General features: G+C 48.7%; 1 protein-coding gene across 4 annotated transcripts in view; it reads left to right on the top strand.

The window, feature by feature from the left end:
- The window catches only part of SNX14 (sorting nexin 14), a 647,427-nt gene extending 631,843 nt beyond the window's left edge, over positions 1-15,584 (top strand). For 2 of the 4 annotated variants that reach the window (XM_078648164.1, XM_078648162.1), the window contains one exon: positions 15,377-15,584. In XM_078648164.1, coding sequence (XP_078504290.1) covers positions 15,377-15,415 — 39 coding nt within the window. In that variant the 3' untranslated portion in view covers positions 15,416-15,584. Of the gene's footprint in view, positions 1-15,373 lie in introns of all 4 variants that reach the window. The other 2 variants (XM_078648163.1, XM_078648161.1) reach the window with 1 other exon arrangement.
- The last annotated feature ends 3,365 nt before the right edge of the window (positions 15,585-18,949 follow it).

Here is an 18,949-nt window from a genome sequence, read left to right as displayed (position 1 = left end):
GTCTGGGGGTTCAGTCTTGCGGGGTTCATAAGCAGGGCAGGGGCGATATCGTTGCTCATTTGGCCGGGAAGGGGGGGATTTGCTATAATCACAACCGGTTCCAAGGGTAATGTGGGAAACTTAGTTGAGCCTACAACATCGACCTCCAGGGGTTGGGATGGTACAATGTTAGGGGGGAGGAAGTTGACAGGCCCAATTCATGCTCAGCGTTAGCAATCTCCTTGGTTAAGGCCCCACAGCAATCTCCTTGGTTAAGGCCCCCACAGCAGAAGAGAGGTAAGTCAATATGGAGTTAGAGTGTCTTGGTACTTTCGCATTTTTCACACCCTCCTCCACGGTCAGTGTTTTCTTTCTCTTACCCATTTGTAGCTGCAGATGTCAGAGATGGGGCCCTGCCCTGCCCCTTCCTGCCCCGGACGGCCACAGACGGCCCGCCCTTTGCCCACGCGCGTCCCGCGACGCGGAGGGAGCGTCCTGTTTAAGTAGCGCCTCCGGGCGCGCTATGGCAGGAAGCAGGAAGTGGGCGCAAGGCTCCCTGGGAGCTGTAGTCTTCAGCGGCGAGATGGCGAGGCGGCGAGACCAGAGCGTTTGGGCCCCAGGAGTGAGCGTCTGCCCTGCAGGTAAGGTGTCCTGTCTCTGGTGTTCTCCGTTGGCCCCCGCTCCACCGAGGGAGCTTCCTGTTTAAGTAGCGCCTCCGAGCGCGCTATGGCAGGAAGCAGGAAGTGGGCGCAAGGCTCCCTGGGAGCTGTAGTCTCCAGCCGCGAGGCGGCGAGACCACAGCGTTTGGACCCCAGGAGCGAGCGTCTGCCCTGCAGGTAAGGTGTCCTGTCTCTGGTGTTCTCCGTTGGCCCCCGCTCCACCGAGGGAGCGTCCTGTTTAAGTAGCGCCTCCGGGCGCGCTATGGCAGGAAGCAGGAAGTGGGCGCAAGGCTCCCTGGGAGCTGTAGTCTCCAGCCGCGAGATGGCGAGGCAGCGAGACCACAGCGTTTGGGCCCCAGGAGCGAGCGTCTGCCCTGCAGGTAAGGTGTCCTGTCTCTGGTGTTCTCCGTTGGCCCCCCGTCGTTCATAATTAGTACAGCCTTTTCAGTGTGTGGGTTTCTTGTGAGGAATTGTATTGATAACTAGGGGAAAGAGGACTCCGTCTTGATCTGAAACTAAGCTCCCACAAAGCGACCTAGCTCCTAAAAAATAAAATCAGAATTCTTGAGGAATCCTGGATTTACACTTAGTAGCTTTGGATCAAGCAACAGGAATCTCCGGAGTGCATGTAAAATATTTTAGTTCCACCGAAATAGCATAAAGTAAATTAAAAATATGATATATGAATGTTTAAAGAAAATTCAGAAGTCATCCATAAAAAATAATGTAGTATGGAAATGTTTGGTATGGGCGAGCAAGTGCTAGTTGCCTTTTCAGACTTACTGCAATGAAGTGAGGGTCAAGTAAAGACTTGCAGTTCCCCCCCAGTGAACAATTTCATCTTCTGACTTAATTTGCAAGATGAAAGTCGAAATTTGTTGTTGTGGGCAAGGCACTGACCTATACACGAGGGGAGTTTTACTAGGTCGGGCACCTTGTTTCCAATGTTCTATTAAAATCCCTGAACATTGGCTCAAAGTTCTCTGAGCAGGGCAAACTTGGAAAATGTAACCAACGATCAACGAGAGGTAGACTTCCACATGTCAAAATAATTGCCTGACATATCTGATAGAGATTTCTAGCCACAGATTTCTTACCTTAGAATTTAACCAAGCATCAGACTGGATCTGGAAGATTTCGAGCAGTGTCCCTGCATGTTGGTGGGTGGTGGTCTTCAGTTCTGCGTCTGCAGGGGAAATGACGTGCTCATTACCAATGTAGGCCCTACCTCTGTGCGTTGACGTCAGTTCTTTCCTTTCCATGCCAGATAGCTCTGGTCTGGTCTGAGCTACCACTCAGTCATTTTTTGACTGGTCTTTTTCGAGTTTTTATTGACTCCTTTTGAGATTTTTCATCTCCTGGTGTGAGGCTGTCTCCAAAGAAACCGGCTGATATCAAAACAAGCATGGCATTTCATAGGCAAATGCATGTGACAAACCTTCACTTGGTATATTTGTGGTGCCTGGAGCCGGGACGTGACTCCAAGGTCTGTGAGAACTACTGCACCCCTTAAGGCACTGATGGAGCAATCCCTCAAACTCCTCGCTGGCCGATGTTCGTCAACTCTGTGACGCTGGAGGTCCTGTGTGCTTGGGAGGTCCCAGGGACCATTCACGGGGGCCCTCCCGATGTTTATCGTCACATTTAAAGTCATCGGGGAAGTCCTACAAACAGAGGAAGTTGAAGTCCAAATGTCCTTTGACTTCACTGTGTCTGCCAAAGTCATCTAACGAGATAAGGGAGTGTTGCCCCTCCAAGCCCCGCAAGTCGGCAAGGCCTCAGCCAGGGTTCGCTCCGCGCTTCCCCACTTTTGCTAGAGAGACCGCTGCCCAGCTAAAAGAATTTTATGAGGCCATACACCTCATCATTGTGCGGGCTGACCCCTCTGGAGCACCTTTGGCCCCATTGGCATGGGAGGGATCCCTACTGAGACCACGCCGGCTGGTTCAACCTCAGTGCCAGTTGGGCCCCAGGGATCCCTCGCTGGATCGAGAGCAGAGCCAGCGATCAGACCGCTCCAGTAGGCAGCACCATACCCATTGTCATTCCCATCTCTGACACAGAACCGGATGGGCGTCATCTGACGCTGACTGAGGACATTCTTCCCAGACCGGAGCCAGTGCCTTATTTATTGGTCTATGGACCCTTATGGAGACCAACCAGCTGAGAAGTAGGACAACTGGTATGAGGAACTGGGTGAGGCCAGTGTGTTGGACACCTCACATGACACTGGCCTAGTTTTCCCTCCTACTGTGGCTACAGAAGAGGGATCCTCATTTGCAATAGTGGTATGCAGGGCGGCTGAGGTCCTGGACCTTGACCATCCCTCAGTGGCAAATAAGACTGTCTTGATGGAAGTGCTTCAGCCGGGAGTCACCCCCTCAGAACCCTTACTCCCATTCACTGAAGACTTAAGGATGCCCTACTTGTGGCCTGGTCCAAGCCCTGCACAGGGGCTCCTGTGAATAGGATAATTGCCTGCCGCCATCGCCCAGCTGCTGGGGATCTCAGTTACCTTACCTAGCACAATATCCAAAATGGTGGATCTTTGTGGTCCAAACCTCCTCATCCTGTATCACCCTGGTGTCTTCCCTATTACTGCACCTGATTGGAAACCCAAGAGGCTGGATACCTTCAGTAAGAGAATGTTCTCTTGCACCAGCCTGGCACTGCGGTGGTGAACACCACATGCCTATTGGGCCGTTATTCCCATACACTATAGCAGTCTGTTGCGCAAGTGCTTCCTTTGGTGCTGGAGGAGGCGGGGCCATACTCTCCTAGGCTGTTGCTTATTGGAGTGATGCAGCAAAGCTGATGGGGACGTAACATGACCGACTCGCTGCACAGAGCATTTTTATCATCTGTGGCCTTGAGTCACCACACCTGGCTGAGGAAATCTGGCTTTTCAGGGGATGTCCAAGCTTCCCTCATCGACATGCCTTTGATGGCTCTCACCTTTTTTAAGACAAGGCGATTCAGCACTGGAGCACTTCAAGGACAGCAGGGCTGGAGCCAGGTCCTTGGGCAGGTTCTCTTGACCAAGGGAGCCATAGAAAAGGGTACCTGCATCAGAAGTAAGTTGTGGTTGCTATTCCCACTATTTTCTGGTGCCAAAGAAGGACAGTGGACTTTGTCCTATCCTTCTCAACCTCTTCTGGAAAACAAGAGAAGTTCAAAATGCTCACGCTCACCCAAGTTTTGGCTGCCATAGACCCAGGAAACTGGATGGTTGTGTCGGACTTGCAGAACGCATATTTGCACAACCCTGCTGGCCCACCGACACAATCTGTGGTTCATGGTGGACCAAGAGCACTTTCAGTTTGCTGCGCTATCTTTCAGCCTTACCAGCATCTCCTGGGTGTTCACCAAGGTGATGGTGGTGGTCACAGCTCACCTGTGGAGATGGGTGAGTTCAGTCTTCCCCTACCTTGATGATTGGCTGTTGAAGGCAGATTAGCCCCAATCAGTTTATACCACCTTCAAACTACAGTGAGCCTCCTGCATTTGCTGGGGTTCACTATCAACACGCCAAAGACCCACCTGACTCACACTCAGATGCTCCCTTTCATCCGAACTGTTCTAGACCCGGTGCAGTTTCATATCTATCCTCCTGAGTGGCAAGTCCAGGATATTCAGACTATGATTTTATTGTTTCAGCCTCTAACTTGGAATTCAGTGAGACCGACTCTGAGGCTGTTTGGCCTCATGGCCTCCTGTATCCTGCTGGTGACACGTGACAGCTGGCATATGGGGGCTCTGCAGTGTGACCTGAAGGCCCACTGAGAGCAGCATCAACGGAATCTCTCGACATGGTCCAGAACTCGGAGGGAACTGCAAAAGGCCTGCAGTGGTGGCTAACGAAACGCAACCGGGTCAGTGACCTATCCCTCTCAGTTCCCCAACCATATTTAATGGTAATGACAGATGGGTAACTCCTGGGCTGTGGCAGCCTCATGGGAGAAGTGAAGATTGGAGGACTCTGGTCTCCGACCTCCTCAGAAACCTGCTGGAGCTTTGGGTGTTTCACTTGGCTTTAACAGCCTTTATTACTTCGATCAAGAGAAGGCTTGTGCAGGCATTCACAGACAACACCACTACCATGTGGTATTGCAACAAACAGGGTTGGGTGGGGTCGTGGACCCTGTGTCAAGAGGGCCTGTGCCGCTAGACATGGTTGGAACATCAGGGCATTTCCCTGGTGGTTCAGCATTTGGTGGGATCTCTGACTGCCAGAGCTGACAAACTCAGCCAGAGATGCCTAGCAGATCACAAATGGCATCTCCAATAGGAGGTTGTGCAAGGCCTCTTTCAGCAATGGTGGGAGCCTTAATTAGATATGTTCGCTGAGGACGCACAGTGTCAGCCTCTGAGATTCTTTTCGTCTTGAATATAGCTCCGGCCTCCTGTACACCTTTCTGCAAATACCACTCCTGTCCAGAATTCTCAAGAAGATCCGGAATGGCCAGGCTCAAGTTATTCTTGTGGCTCCAGATTGGGCATGGAGAGTCTGGTATCCCGAGCTGTTTAACATGACCATCGGTCTTTCACTTAGGCTGCCTATTCAGGAGGATCTTCTGTCACAGCTGCAGGGCAGGGCTAGGCACCCAGACCTGCACACCCTCTCCCTGCATGTGTGGAGATTGAGCTGCAACAGTTGACAGCGTTCGACTTTTTGCCTGAAGTCTGTGCTGTTATTCTGGCAGCCAGGCGATATACGCCTGCCAATGGGATAAATTTGTGCCATGGATTACTTCCTACAACGTTGAACCCCTTTTTGCACCTTTATCCAAGGTTCTTTTGTTTGCCCCATCTTTGGTACAGCAGGGCTCTGCTACTGGCACTTTCAGTGGGCAAGGGGTACCGTTCTGTAATCTCTGCATTTCTGCAGTTGCTGGGCCAACGATCTCTTTTTAGATTGCCTGTCCTTAAAGGTCTGCAGCACATATTCCCTCAATGCCATTGATCATGCCTCAGTGGGAATTCAAAATTGTTCACACTTTCCTGATGTGTGCACCATTCAAACCTTTGTCCTCTTCGGCAGCTGATCATTAAAACCGTCTTTTTAGTGGCCATTACATTGGCCAGGAGGATCAGTGAATTGCAGGCCCTCTCTTCAGCGTCCCTGCACCACCTTTTACCTGGACAAAATGGTCCTCCGGACAAGTGACGCCTTTCTTCTGAAGGTTGTTTTTTTTTTTTTTTTTTTTTTTTTTTTTCAAAAACCTTTATTGGAGCAAGCATAGGAACGTACAAGAATGGGCCTACAACCGCACGGGCTGGCCGCTAATAACAAGGCACAATGCATGAAACAGAAATGTACACCCGTGGTCAGGTACAGCTCGAGCACAAAGCATACTCTACATATATCACAGAGCAACTCGAATTTTTTATTTTACAAAAGAAAAACAAACACTAAAAGGCGAATGCACGATACTTAAGGTCAGCCCAAAGAACGGAGGGGACGGTCCACGATCAGGAGAACACACCCAGAGCCCGGAGGCTCCAATCAAGTCAGGAGGGGGGGAGGGGAGCAGCGGGGAGAACCGGAAATACAGAAAAAAAAAAAAAACCCATATGGGGAGGTTCCGGGAACGCACGTCTAGGGAGATAGGACAATCTCAGCAGTGCCTACAAGGGGAGGGGTGCAAATATCCCCACGATAATCATTCCACTGGCCCCAAACCTTCGTCCACGCCCTGGGTCTGCCCCTGGCCACATAAACCGTCTTCTCACGAAACATGGACCAGTCCATGTTGTCCTCCCACTTCGAGACCTCAGGGGGCCTGGAAGCGCCCCAGAGTTGCGCAACATCCCGCTTAGCAATCATGTATCCCAGGGTAGCCCATCTGGTCTGGGCCACAGAGTAGTCAGTGGGCTCCCACACATTCAACAGACATCGTCGTGGCTCCGGCCGCAGGGCAACACCAGTCACAGCAGTCATCACCTCAAGCACAGCAGTCCAGTAAGCCGCTACCACCGGGCACTCCCAAAGGATATGTAAAAAGGTCGCACTCAAACCACAACCACGCTTACATAGCCCATCCGAAGAAAAGCCCATCGTCACCAGACGCGGACCCGTGACATAAACTCGATGAAGAATCTTAAGTTGAACCAAACGGAGACGGGCAGGAATGGCCACCTCCTTGGGAGAAGAGAGTGCCGACTGCCAATCCTCGTCGTCCAGTTCCAACCCATCGCCAACCCAAGCCTCCCGAAGTCGGACCAATAAGTCCGCCCGATTATTGATCAATTTCTTGTAAATCAGAGAAATAGTACTATCGGGAAGATGCCCATCAAGGACACGGTCCTCGAGGGGGGAGGATTCAGGCAGGGTCTCATCAGGAACCAAAACTGAGGTGAGGGCGTGCCGGACCTGCAGGTAGCGAAAAAATTCCCTACCACTCAAACCATATTCCGCCTGGAGGGCCTGGAACGACTTCACACAACAGTTCGAGCACACATCACCCACCTTACAAATCCCAATCATATCCCAGCGGTCGAAACCATTGGTAGACCAAAGTCCGCCCAAACGTTCCGAGGCATAAAGCGGCGTCGCCAACGTCAAGCGATCCTCCCACCCCAAACTCACATTCGCAGCTCGCCATACAGTTACTGCGATTTTGGAGGGGCCCACAAGATGGCGCCCGGCCGGTCGAGAATAAAGTGCTCTAGTAAAGTCCCCACCCGGGAGCTGGAATCTGTCCATCTCGAATGCAGGATTACGACCCGGGGAAAACATCACGTGATTAATGGCGGACAACTGGGAAGCCCAGTAATAACGCTTGATATCGGGGAGCGCCATGCCCCCGTCATACCAAGGGATGGTGAGCTTTGCGAGCGCGATACGCGGACGCCCATCCCATATCAATTGCCGCTGAAGACTCTCAATCTCTTGGAAATAGGACTTAGGAATAGCGTCATAGGAGTTTTGGAGCGCGTAAAGGAATCGCGGCAAGGACATCATTTTAAACAGAGCCGCCCTGCCCAGAGGAGACAAAGGAAGCTTACGCCAACGGGCCACATCCAGGCGCAATCTAAGCAGCGGTGGGAGGAGATTACGCTCAAAGCGGAGCTTCGGGTCCAACGTAATAAAAATCCCTAAATACTTGAAACCCGAGCGGACCACCTGAATAGGAAGTCTGCTCGGCAAGGGGGGCAAAACCCCCGAAAGAACATATACACAGGACTTGGTCCAGTTAATAACAAGGCCCGAATTGGCTCCAAAGGAAGCAAGAACGTCAAACAGAACAGACAGAGATTTACGCGGGGAGGTGAGATATAAAAGGATATCGTCCGCGTAAAGCGAAACGCGGTCCTCAAAGTCCGGAGACCAGCGGATCCCCTTGAGGGAAGGTTCCCACCGAAGCCAAGCAGCCAATGGTTCCAGGGCGAGCGCAAACAGTAACGGAGACAAGGGGCATCCCTGACGGGTACCCCTACCAAGGGTGAAAGGAGCCGAGACCCTACCATTCCACCACTACTTGCGCCAGAGGTTCCGCGTACAGTAACTGGACCCAACCAATAAACTCAGGCCCAAAACCAAATTTCTCAAGAGCCGCCCAAAGATAAGGCCACTCCACCGTGTCGAAGGCCATGGAAGCATCCAACGATGCCAAAATGGCCGGTTCCGTCAGAAGCCCCGCCCCCGCGATCGCGCCGTGAAGACGACGCAGGTTCAGAGCCGTGTTGCGATGCGGGATAAATCCAGATTGATCCGGATGGACCAAGTCACTAATGACCGTCAAGAGACGGGATGCCAGGAGTTTCGCCAATACCTTGGGTTCAACATTTAGCAGGGATATGGGCCTATAGGAGGAACAAAGATCACGAGGCTTACCCTCCTTGGGGATGACAACTATTGTGGCCAGTCTCTGATCATAAGGGAGAATACCCCGTTCCCGGGACTCCAGAAACATGGCGCGAAGATACGGAACCACCCTATCGGGACGCAACTTGTACAATTCGATTGGCAACCCGTTCGGGCCCAATGCTTTGCCCGAACGGAGGGAACGGATGGCAGTAGCTATCTCATCAACCGTAAAGGGGGAGTCCAACGCCACACGGTCTAAATCGGAAACAATGGGCAGGGCTATATCACGCAACAAAAGGCGAGAGTCAACCACATCCCTCTCAGACACAGGGGTATACACCACACGGAAGTAATCGGCGAACCGGTCAACTATTCCAATCGGGTCCGTTACACTCACACCACTCGCAGACTGAATCACGGGTACCACACGATTAGCTCTCTCCTTCTTATCCAGCCATGCCAGCAATTTACCCGCTTTGTCACCCACATCATACAAACGACCCTGTTGCTCCCGAAACATCACTTTGGCGGCATCTGTGACCACGGACTTATAAGCAAATTGTTTCAGACCCAGGGCATGGAGCTTCTCAGGTGTGACACCAGATTCCAAGCCCTCCTCCAATGCAGAAATCTCCCCCTCAAGATCAACCACCTCTCTATTTCTCGCTCTCTTAGCCTCAGCAACAAGGGAGAGGGCCTGCCCACGAATCACGGTCTTAAAGGCCTCCCACAGGGACACAGCAGAGGAAACCGACCCCTCGTTATCCAGAAAATACGAGTCCAAGGACTTAAGCAAAAGGGTGCGGGTCTCGGGGGAGGTGAGGTACCACGGATTAATGGGGGCCACCCGGCCCACTGCCTCCACCCCAACCTCAAAACGAAGCCAGAGCGGAGAGTGGTCAGAGATACCCCTGGGCAGGTGCACAATCTCACGCACCGCTGGGGACTGAGCCGCAGGCATCAGGAAATAATCCAGCCGAGACAGACTCCCATGGGCCCCAGAGTGAAAGGTGTACTGAAGCTGCGTAGGATGCAGAAGCCTCCAGCAATCCACCAGGCCAAAGGTATCCAAAAATCCACCCAACCACTGCTGAGCCGCAGGGGTATCCCTAGGGGGGTGGCGATCGTGGAGACCGGAGACTACCGAATTAAAATCACCAGCCAGAAAGAGAGTACTATCAGGGAGGTCCAACAAGACACGGCCCAAATCTGAAAAGGTAGAAGTCTGCAAGCCGGGGGGCACATAAACAGTTAATAAGGAGAGGGCACGGCCTTCATATCGACCCACAAGAACAGCATACTGCCCCCGGTCATCCTGAATAACATCATCAATAGCCAGGGGGAGGGAAGCCCGGACAAGGATACCCACACCCCTGGAACCCGAGGTAAACCCCGAATGCGCTACGAGGCGATAGCCCCACCTATTCATTGCATGACAAACATTGCCTATCAAATGAGTCTCCTGCAGGAAAATAATGTCAGGAGATAAACGTTGTATACATTTCAACACCACACTTCGCTTGATACGATCTCCCAGACCATTAACGTTCCACGAAACAAATCTCAACCCGCTACCCCCCATCCCACCCGAAAAAGCCCAAACCCCCCACCAATGAGCATGACCATAAAAAGCAGTCCAGATACAGAATAAAGTCGCCTTGAACACAGAACACACAAACAACAAACTTCCCAACCACCCACCCCCCAGGTAACAAGAAAACACCCCCCACCCTGCACCCCTGCAAAAAGCTAAAAAGCCACCCCAACCTGCAGTGTGCCTGTCGCCCAAGAACCCCTATTCTACACAAAGACCCCGGAGGAGGAAAGGCTCTGTCCCACCCGCCTCCCGATCAAACCAATGACGAGAAAAAGATCATACATCAAAACACATGTGAGGTAGAGGAACATAGGCTTACATCCCTGGAGAAGGTATACAAAACAAGGCATCAGTCAAAGATGAAATGTTCAGCTCTCTACGCCACCTTCAGCACCGCCCGGGTGGGCTTCGGACTCAGTCTCAGGAGGTCGATGAGGCAGGGAGTCTAGCCAGTCCTTCACAGCATCTGGCCGATCAAAGAAGAAAGTTCGATCATTATACTCCACCCGCAACCTGGTCGGAAAGAGCATTGCGTAACGCATCCCCATGTCCCTAAGACGCTTCTTGGCACCACGAAATCCCATACGCTGCTTCTGGACCTGTTGGGAAAAGTCCGGATAAAAGTTCACCGTGGCATTCTCAAAGGCCACCGGGCCCTTCACCCGCGAGGCCTGCAGGATAGCGTCCCGATCTCTATAGTGGAAAAGCTTTGCAACAATAGGTCTCGGCGGGGCGCCTGGCTTGCCCTGGCCCCCCGGAACACGATGTGCGCGCTCCACTGCGAAAAATTTACTAAGGCCAGACGGGGAAAGGTGGTTCTGGATGAGGTCTTCAACCAGGAGATCAACCGAGTGGGGTTCTGGATTCTCCGGCACACCAACCACGCGAACATTACAGCGACGTGCCCTGTTCTCAAAATCCTCCAAGCGCCGGGTCATGAAATCGTTCACCCTACGGAGATTGCCAATCTCCGTCTGAATATCAGAGACGTCCGTCGTGAGGCTGGATGATTTGATATCCAACGACTTCACCTTTTCGTTCGTCTTGGAGAGATCGGCTCGAATCAAATTCACCTCAATTGCCACAGTGTCAAGTTTGTGGGCCAAGGTTTCGTACTGTTGGCCTATGGATTCCCTCATGCCAGAAATGGCGCCCATGATGTCCTGCAAGGAGGGCTCCGTCGACGCATCCACCACTTGATCGGACGCAATGGGACCGGGCAGGGCAGCTCCGGGGGACCCCTTAGAGTGGGTATAACGATCCATAACATTAGATTGAACCGGACCCCCGCGCAGAGGTGTCTTCGTCTTGCGCGTCTCTCGGTCCCCTCTGCCCGCCATTTTGAAGATGCGTCACGAGTAGAGTCACCAGGGTCGACGGACCGGGCACCAGAAATGGAGGCCCCGGGACCAAAGGACTACAAGAGGGGTATCACCAGGATAGAGGCAGCCCACTCCAGGAACAGTGCAGCCAAGGGCCAGACAACCTACTCGTGTCCCGGCCGCAGCTCTGGCCCGACCCTCTCACCAGTGTCCCAGTCTGAGGCAGAAACGAAACCGAAACTTAAGAAGGGGACCCGCAAGACCAATCCCCCTGCCGTTGTTGTTCAACTCCAAGACGGCCACCGAACCTCACCCAGTCCCGGGCGCACTTCGAGGGTGGAGCCCAAAAGTTCAATCGAACATAATTCAGGCACCCGATGTCCAAATCAGTTTCTGAAAGGTCCAGGTAGATCAGCCCAACGTCCTCTATATGAATCCTCGCAAAAAATCAGGATTAAAGCAGGATATTAAGCCGGGAGCGGCGGGGGTCCGGAGAGCGCTGTGCTCACGCGGCCATCTCGGATGCCCGCCAAGCTCCTCCTCCCGTCTTCTGAAGGTTGTTACTCTCTTCCACGTAGGCCGGAGATTACCCTGCCTATCTTCTTTGCTCTGCCTCATCTTACCAAGGATGAGGAGATACTCCAACGTCTGGACCCAAAAGGAGTGTTGTCGTTTTACCTTGTTCGCACAAAAGAGTCCCCGGTGGATAATCAACTCTTCATGGGTTATGTCAGAGCCAAAAGATAGAAGGCTGTGCAGAAGCGGATCAACTCACAATGGATTGTCTTTTGCATTAAGATCTGCTATGAATTGGTCAAGAAACAGCCCCAGGATGGCTTGCACGCTCATTCTACCAGATCCTAGGCCGCGACCACTGCATTAGCGCGCAACATTCCTCTCCTGGATATCTCTCAGGCGGTGACGTGGGCATCACTACACATGTTCACAAAACATTACTGCCTGGAAAGTCAGGTCCGTCCCGATGGGTCCTTTGTTCGTTCGGTCCTACAGGACTCTTTGGTCTAATCGTGTTCTCCGTCCCACCGTTTGGAAGGTATTGCTTGGATATCTATTCTAAGGAAAGGAATCTGCAGCTAGAAGTCTCTTTCAGATGAACAAGTTACTTACTTTCGATAATGCCTTATCTGGTAGAGACTCTAGCTGCACATTCCTTACTGACCCTTCCATTCTCCCCGTTCTGTGAACCGGTTAGGGTATGACACCCCTTTCAGGACCTTATTCTTTTTCTCTCCAGTTTCATGGCGTGGAATGTTGTGAAAGTAACTGACATCAGCGCGCCGAGGAGGCGCCTATATAGGTATTTCGCATGTCATTTCTGATGCAGAGCTGAATGACGCCACCTACCGGCACACAGGGGTACTGCTTGAAAATCTTCATGATCCTGTCTGACACAGGGGATATTTTAAGTTAAGAAATCTGCGGCTCGAAAGAGTCTACCAGATAAGGCTTTACTGAAAATAAGTAACTTGTTATTTAGCACTGCAGCTATAGCTGCATTTATATTGGTCTGCTTGCAGACTTTTTGCTATATTTTAGAAACACGAGTGAGTGGCGTATCGACCACACTATATCCCACATTTGGCTATTCAGCCTTTCAGTTTTTACATGGTTTTTCTGTAAACTAACCTAAAAATCCATGTGCTAATTGCCATTTGCCTAGCACCATGTTTTAGCTTTAGAATACATACAGTGATATACTGTAATAGCAGCATCTCACTCTCCAGAGTTCCAAATATGCCATTCATCTCTCAAACAAATGTTAGAGCTGTGCACAAAGTATTTCCTACATGTATGCCAAAATAGATACAGTATTTTTACAATTTCATTCTACCTGACTCTTCAATGGCTCCAATAATGCTGCAAAACAGCTGGGACACAGAGGGCAAGTGTGCTTTATATTTACTTCACCATCTTTGGAGCTGATTATTATCAGCTCAATTTTTAACCCAATATATATTTTTAACACAGACTTGATAAACTGAGAGGAGAAATTAAAACACATTAATATTACTCTTAACTTAATTCCAGCATTGCAGTTGACATGGTTTTCTGTCTACAACAATTCAGTAACCTTTGGCATACTCAATTGCATCAATATAATATTGCATATTAGATGCCATCGGGTGTTTAAAGGCAGGGGACTTGCCTGTTAGAAGTCGACAGATAATACTTGACAGGCGATTTGATTAACTTCGTCTAAAAAAGTTTCATCTGTATTTTGGAAATTCTGGGGGTCAGGGTTAGTGATTCCTGGTTGTTATTGACAGCACTCACTTGCATGTTGAAACTAATATTGGCCAACAGTACTTTGACAACACTATGCTAGTGCAGCCATATGTGTGCTTGGAGCAGTGTTCACTTTGTATTTAAACAAAGTGCCAAACCCTAAAACCTTTCTAGGTTGTATGCTACCAGTCACTACAGTTCCTCTGTAAAAATATTCTCACATTTTGGAAGAGGTTTGAAAAGCATGGATGATAGACGTGTAATGGAAGCTAGGTAGGGTTTTTTACACTTCGGTCTGGCTATAGATTGCTTCTAGGGGCTTGGTCACAGGTGTCCTTTTACTTCTGATGGGGCCATTGGTCACTCTTGCCACTGGACCCATCCGTATCAGTCCCTTGTAATGAGGCCCAATGAGTCTAGCACAAAATACTTCTTGTATGGTTTGTCAATTACAAGTGATGACAGCATAATAGGTTTGCTCCTTCGGTTTAATACTAGCAAACATGCCACATATTGGTATGGACCACTGATGTACCCTTTAAAGAATGGTATATACGGCGCAAGGATATCCGTCTAAACATGATAGGCTATGGGGACCATGAATGGACTCTTTGTAAACCCAGATGGCAGACCATTATTGATGCTGTGTGGTCTTGCACCTTGATTATCAGGTCTTGGCTTTCTTGACATCTTTTCCATACTTTCACCCAGTGCAACGCAGCAAGCTACCTTGCTGCGCTGCATGAAAGGGAAAGGGCAGGAATGCGTGTATTTAACATCATATGGCGCATTCCTGTCCTTTCCTTGCACTGGGGCACTCTTGGCTTCCTAGCGCCAACGCAGGTAACATTATGCCATGGTTCAAGGATGTCTGAGTTGAAGCAGGATTGTTTTTGTGCAGGTCCGCATTACAGCACACAAACACTCCTGAGATGCCTTTACCTCTTTCTTTATGTGATTCAGAATACAGCACACATACAAAGACGGAAAAACAAAGCGAAATAAACATATTTCTCCCCGTTACGGCACCCCTAGGGAAGCGTAGCTTTTTAACACATTCGCAGCTATACCACTAATGGCAAATCTGGGAATGCGCCAAAATCCATTGGTGGATGTGTGGGGACACCCACGCTCCGCCAATAGATAGCCTCCCTGGGGCAGAGTACCATAAGGCAGCAATTTTCGTTGCCTTGTGTTACTCCAGCTTTATCAAGCCATGCAAGGTGGGCTTGTGTGGCTTGATAAATCTGACTTTAGTGCTGTGTTGCCTTTTCAACACCCCCCTTGCGTGGCGCAAGGGCGATGCAACGATATGATAAATATGCTCCTTGATGACTATGTGGACACTTTGATATAACACAACCTGCTGTACTATACCTTTGGCACTTGCAGATCTTTTTTTGTATATGAAGTGTACACTGTGTATATGTAATTAATTTTTATTTATAAAACAATAAGAATGCAAAAAACGATTAGAAGCGTGGTAAAAAGATTGGCTGTGTTGTATGTGTGTGTGGAAACGGAGTAGAATCGTTCCCAGCACCCTGAAAGAATTCCTCGACCAGAGAGAATTAGTAATTTCCTTTTATCGTAATACAGAGTTCCAACTACATGAGACCTTGTAAAATCAGTGACTGTTGCTGCAATTGATTCAATATAGATTTACCAGTCCCCTTTTTGTGTTTTTATTGAGCCTTGTATGTAATGTTGACGCACGTAAAATACATGGCTGATTCGAAACCCTGTTTTTGTCTCGTAGCAGGTGCAGAAAGAAGCCACTTCAGTTCCATCCTGGATTTAACCAATTGAAAGACGGCTGGATCGCATTATTGCACATCTGCAGTGTTCTTCTAGCTACTCAAAACGAGGATCTTTAGACTTTCATATTGTATATTGACTGTAAATACCTGTAAAATCGAATGCTGAATGTTATGGTTTCAACAAAAAATAAAATGTAAATGTCCTAAAAATACTTTCTTTGTGTACTTTGAAATAACGGGGCATGTTTTTGTCAGGAGCTATTTAAAATTTTGCATTGTTCTCAGTACCGTCCTTAATAAGGATTATTACATCTTATGTCGTAATAATGAGCCTGGCTAGTAACGTGGCTAGTGGTAAAACGTACTTGGGCTTTTTGAAAAAGAATAACCATTAGGATGTGTACAGCAGGTATCAATGCGGTGTTTTTAGCTGTCCTAGGCTATTCGTATTGAGCGCTGTTACACTAGTTAGACTTTTAGCAGGTATACTGGCTTTCCATTTTCACGTGCAGATACGATCTGTGGATGTTTCCCAGCACAAAACGTTACTAAAGACATAGTAGTGTTTTCTTTCTAAAATGTTCTTCATTTGCATTATCTGACGGGCCAGCTTTCATTTCTACACTTCAACTTGCTCACGTTTACATTGATATCTACCTCTCTGCTGATTTTTTTTTTTAAAATGCTGTGATTGACCCTCATATGTACTTTTTAGTTCTGTGTGAAACCTTTTTTTAATTCATTATTGTAAGAATCCAGGTCCAGTCAAAGAATGCCAGGAGTCAAAAGGGTATACCGCAGTTATATTTCAAGATGATTAACAAACATGTGAAAACATTATGAGAGATATTTAGTTCTGCACACCACGTCAACGAGTTTCATGCCAATTATTGAAACAAACACATATAACATCCATTGTTATAGTGTATGTAGTAGTCGTTACGGTGACCCCCAACATAAAAAGATCCACAATAACATTGTTAATTACTCACTGAGATCCCTGTGGAACCCAATACACTCACATTCACACAATGCAGCCACATGACCATCTTCAAAAGACCTGTACTATCATGATTTGCCGTCATTATCAATTACTGAATTTCATCTTCTCTTTGGAGGGCCAAGAACAACCTGAATGGACCCCGTATGTCTTTGGGTCTGGTGAGGATGGGTCGCGCTCTCAGAATGTGTTGAGTTGTTATTGGCAATATGGTGCATCCAGTCTGATTCCAAAGGGGGTAGGGGTGTATGGGAGGGAAGGGCCATAAGGCCTGGGGTGCCTCTCCCAGTGTGAAACCTTCATTGATTCGGTGTCAGATAATACAAACTAGAAGATGATTTCTATTGAATTCAGGTGTTTCATGGTAACTGCATCTTTGGCGAGTGGCTGACAATATACTTTTTAAGAATGTGTCTTCTTTTTAAGCCTTTCACATCTTGTTTTGTACAGTGAGAATATGATCAGCCCATCAAGCTTCTCCACCACTCAGTACAGCATGAGGACCTGGACCTCTCATGAGGCACAGGGTCTAGAATGATTTGCATATGGCCAGGTCTAAACTGGGGTGGCATGGTGAGCAAAAGAATGATGGATTTAACCCAGATCTCTTGACTGCGGGTGAATGTTTTGATTTGTTTTGCATTCAGTCTGTCAATTGTGTGTCTTTTGCTTCCTTGCCCTAAGTGTGCCGGGTATGCCCAGACGTGGGACCTGGGCTCACTGTGCTACTGGATTCAAGCTAAGATGGTGGATGAGGGGTGAAACTCAGAAACCGGTCCTAGGATGCTTGTTTCCGGTCCATGGAGGACCTGGCTTGGCAATTCTGGCTGGACTGTTCCCATGAGGTACAGGTTCAAGAATGATTTTCATATGGCCAGGTCTAAACTAGGGCGGCATGGCGAGCAAAAGAATGATGGATTTAACCCAGATGTCTTGACTGGGGGTGAATGTTTTGATTTGTTCTGCATTCCGCCCATCAACTGTGTGTCAGTTACAGCATGAGCCACAGCAGTGCAAGCTTCCCAACACAACAGATCTATGGCAAATGACAGTGGTGCATGCTTCCTCACTCTCACAGAACATATTCATTTCTTTATGGATTTTACAAAGAAGGGAATTGCCTGTAAGGAAGTCCTTGTGTTAAGAAATTTGCGGGAGAAGCCTACAACATAGTCTTCAGCTATTGTTTACAAAGAACTCGGTTTTACGTGCTTTCCTGAAATTGACATTGTTGGATGCCAAGTGCAGTTCCACAGGAATACATTTCCAAATCTTAGCTACTTCGAAAGAAAAGGCTCGTCCTCCTTGACGCAGGTTTCTATAATGCACAACCAGTAAGTGAGGAGAGCCTAGGGACCCGATAAGGAGTGTACCAGGCGAAAAATTGACAGATAAAACGGGTAGCAACAGTACATAAATGCTAGTGTGTAGAAGGTGAACATCAGCTACATCTACCCATGTGCTAGCTACCTCTTCTGTGTATTACGCAATTTTGTGACATCTTTTCGATCTCTATCCCAAAGTAGTCTTTCAACTTTAGGTTAACAAATGTGTGCTTTCCAGAAACTCTTGCACATAAATACTTGACCAAAAATAACACATCCTTTAATATATGATAATATGTTTCCACATACACTTGCACATAAATACTTTACCAAGAATTTAGTATCTAACAATATAATGTCCATATAAGAATATAAATATATTTAAATTGCCTACACCTTTTACTTAATTTGTATGTATATTTGCTACTTTTGTAGCTGTTGCATTACAAATAAGACAATTAATATTAGCATGCATCACTACATAAATGTTGCCTTTTTCTTCATTAAGGAGTGCAGTGGTGCTTTGTTGTGCAAGCCTAACGTGGAAGCAAAAAAGCAAAAAAATCATTGAAAGGGTCCAAAACTGTTTACAAAGAGGGATGCAACAAGTACCTTTTATGTTGTGATCACAGGCTCAGCTGCTTGTACATGACGAAGTGTACATTTCAAGGCGATTCTCTTAAACTTTAAATCCAAAAAGGTACACGCAGGAACTTACTCTTCATTTGTTTTATGTGTTCTATAATAATCAGTAAAATAAGTTCAGTTTCTGTATGTCAGCCTTTTTCAGTTTAAAGGTCAGCCGGATGATATTAAGAGGTTTTCAGTCAGTGGCGTCACTAGGGTTGGTGTCACCCGGTGCGGGTAACTCATGGTGTCACCCCTTCACGACTTACAGCATGGACCATCACACCCTCTGCCTGCACCATCTTCCCTCTGCCTGCACCATCTCTCCCTCTGTCCACACCATCTCCCCTCCGCCTGCACCATCTCTCCCTCTGCCTGCACCATCTCTCTCTCTGCCTGCACCATCTCTCTCTCTGCCTGCAGCATCTCCCCCTCTGTCTGCACAATCTCCCCTCATGCCTGCATCATCTCCCCCTCTGCCTGCACCATCTCCCCCTCTGCCTGCACCATCTCCCCCTCTGCCTGCATCATCTCCCCCTCTGCCTGCATCATCTCCCCCTTTGCCTGCATCATCTCCCCCTTTGCCTGCATCATTTCCCCCTCTGCCTGCTCCATTTCCCCTC

Source organism: Lissotriton helveticus, chromosome 6 (genome assembly GCF_964261635.1).
Source record: "Lissotriton helveticus chromosome 6, aLisHel1.1, whole genome shotgun sequence".
In the NCBI taxonomy this organism is placed as follows: Eukaryota; Metazoa; Chordata; class Amphibia; order Caudata; family Salamandridae; genus Lissotriton; species Lissotriton helveticus.
The sequence above is the reverse complement of the archived record's forward strand: the minus strand, read 5'-3'. Positions and strand labels throughout refer to the sequence as shown.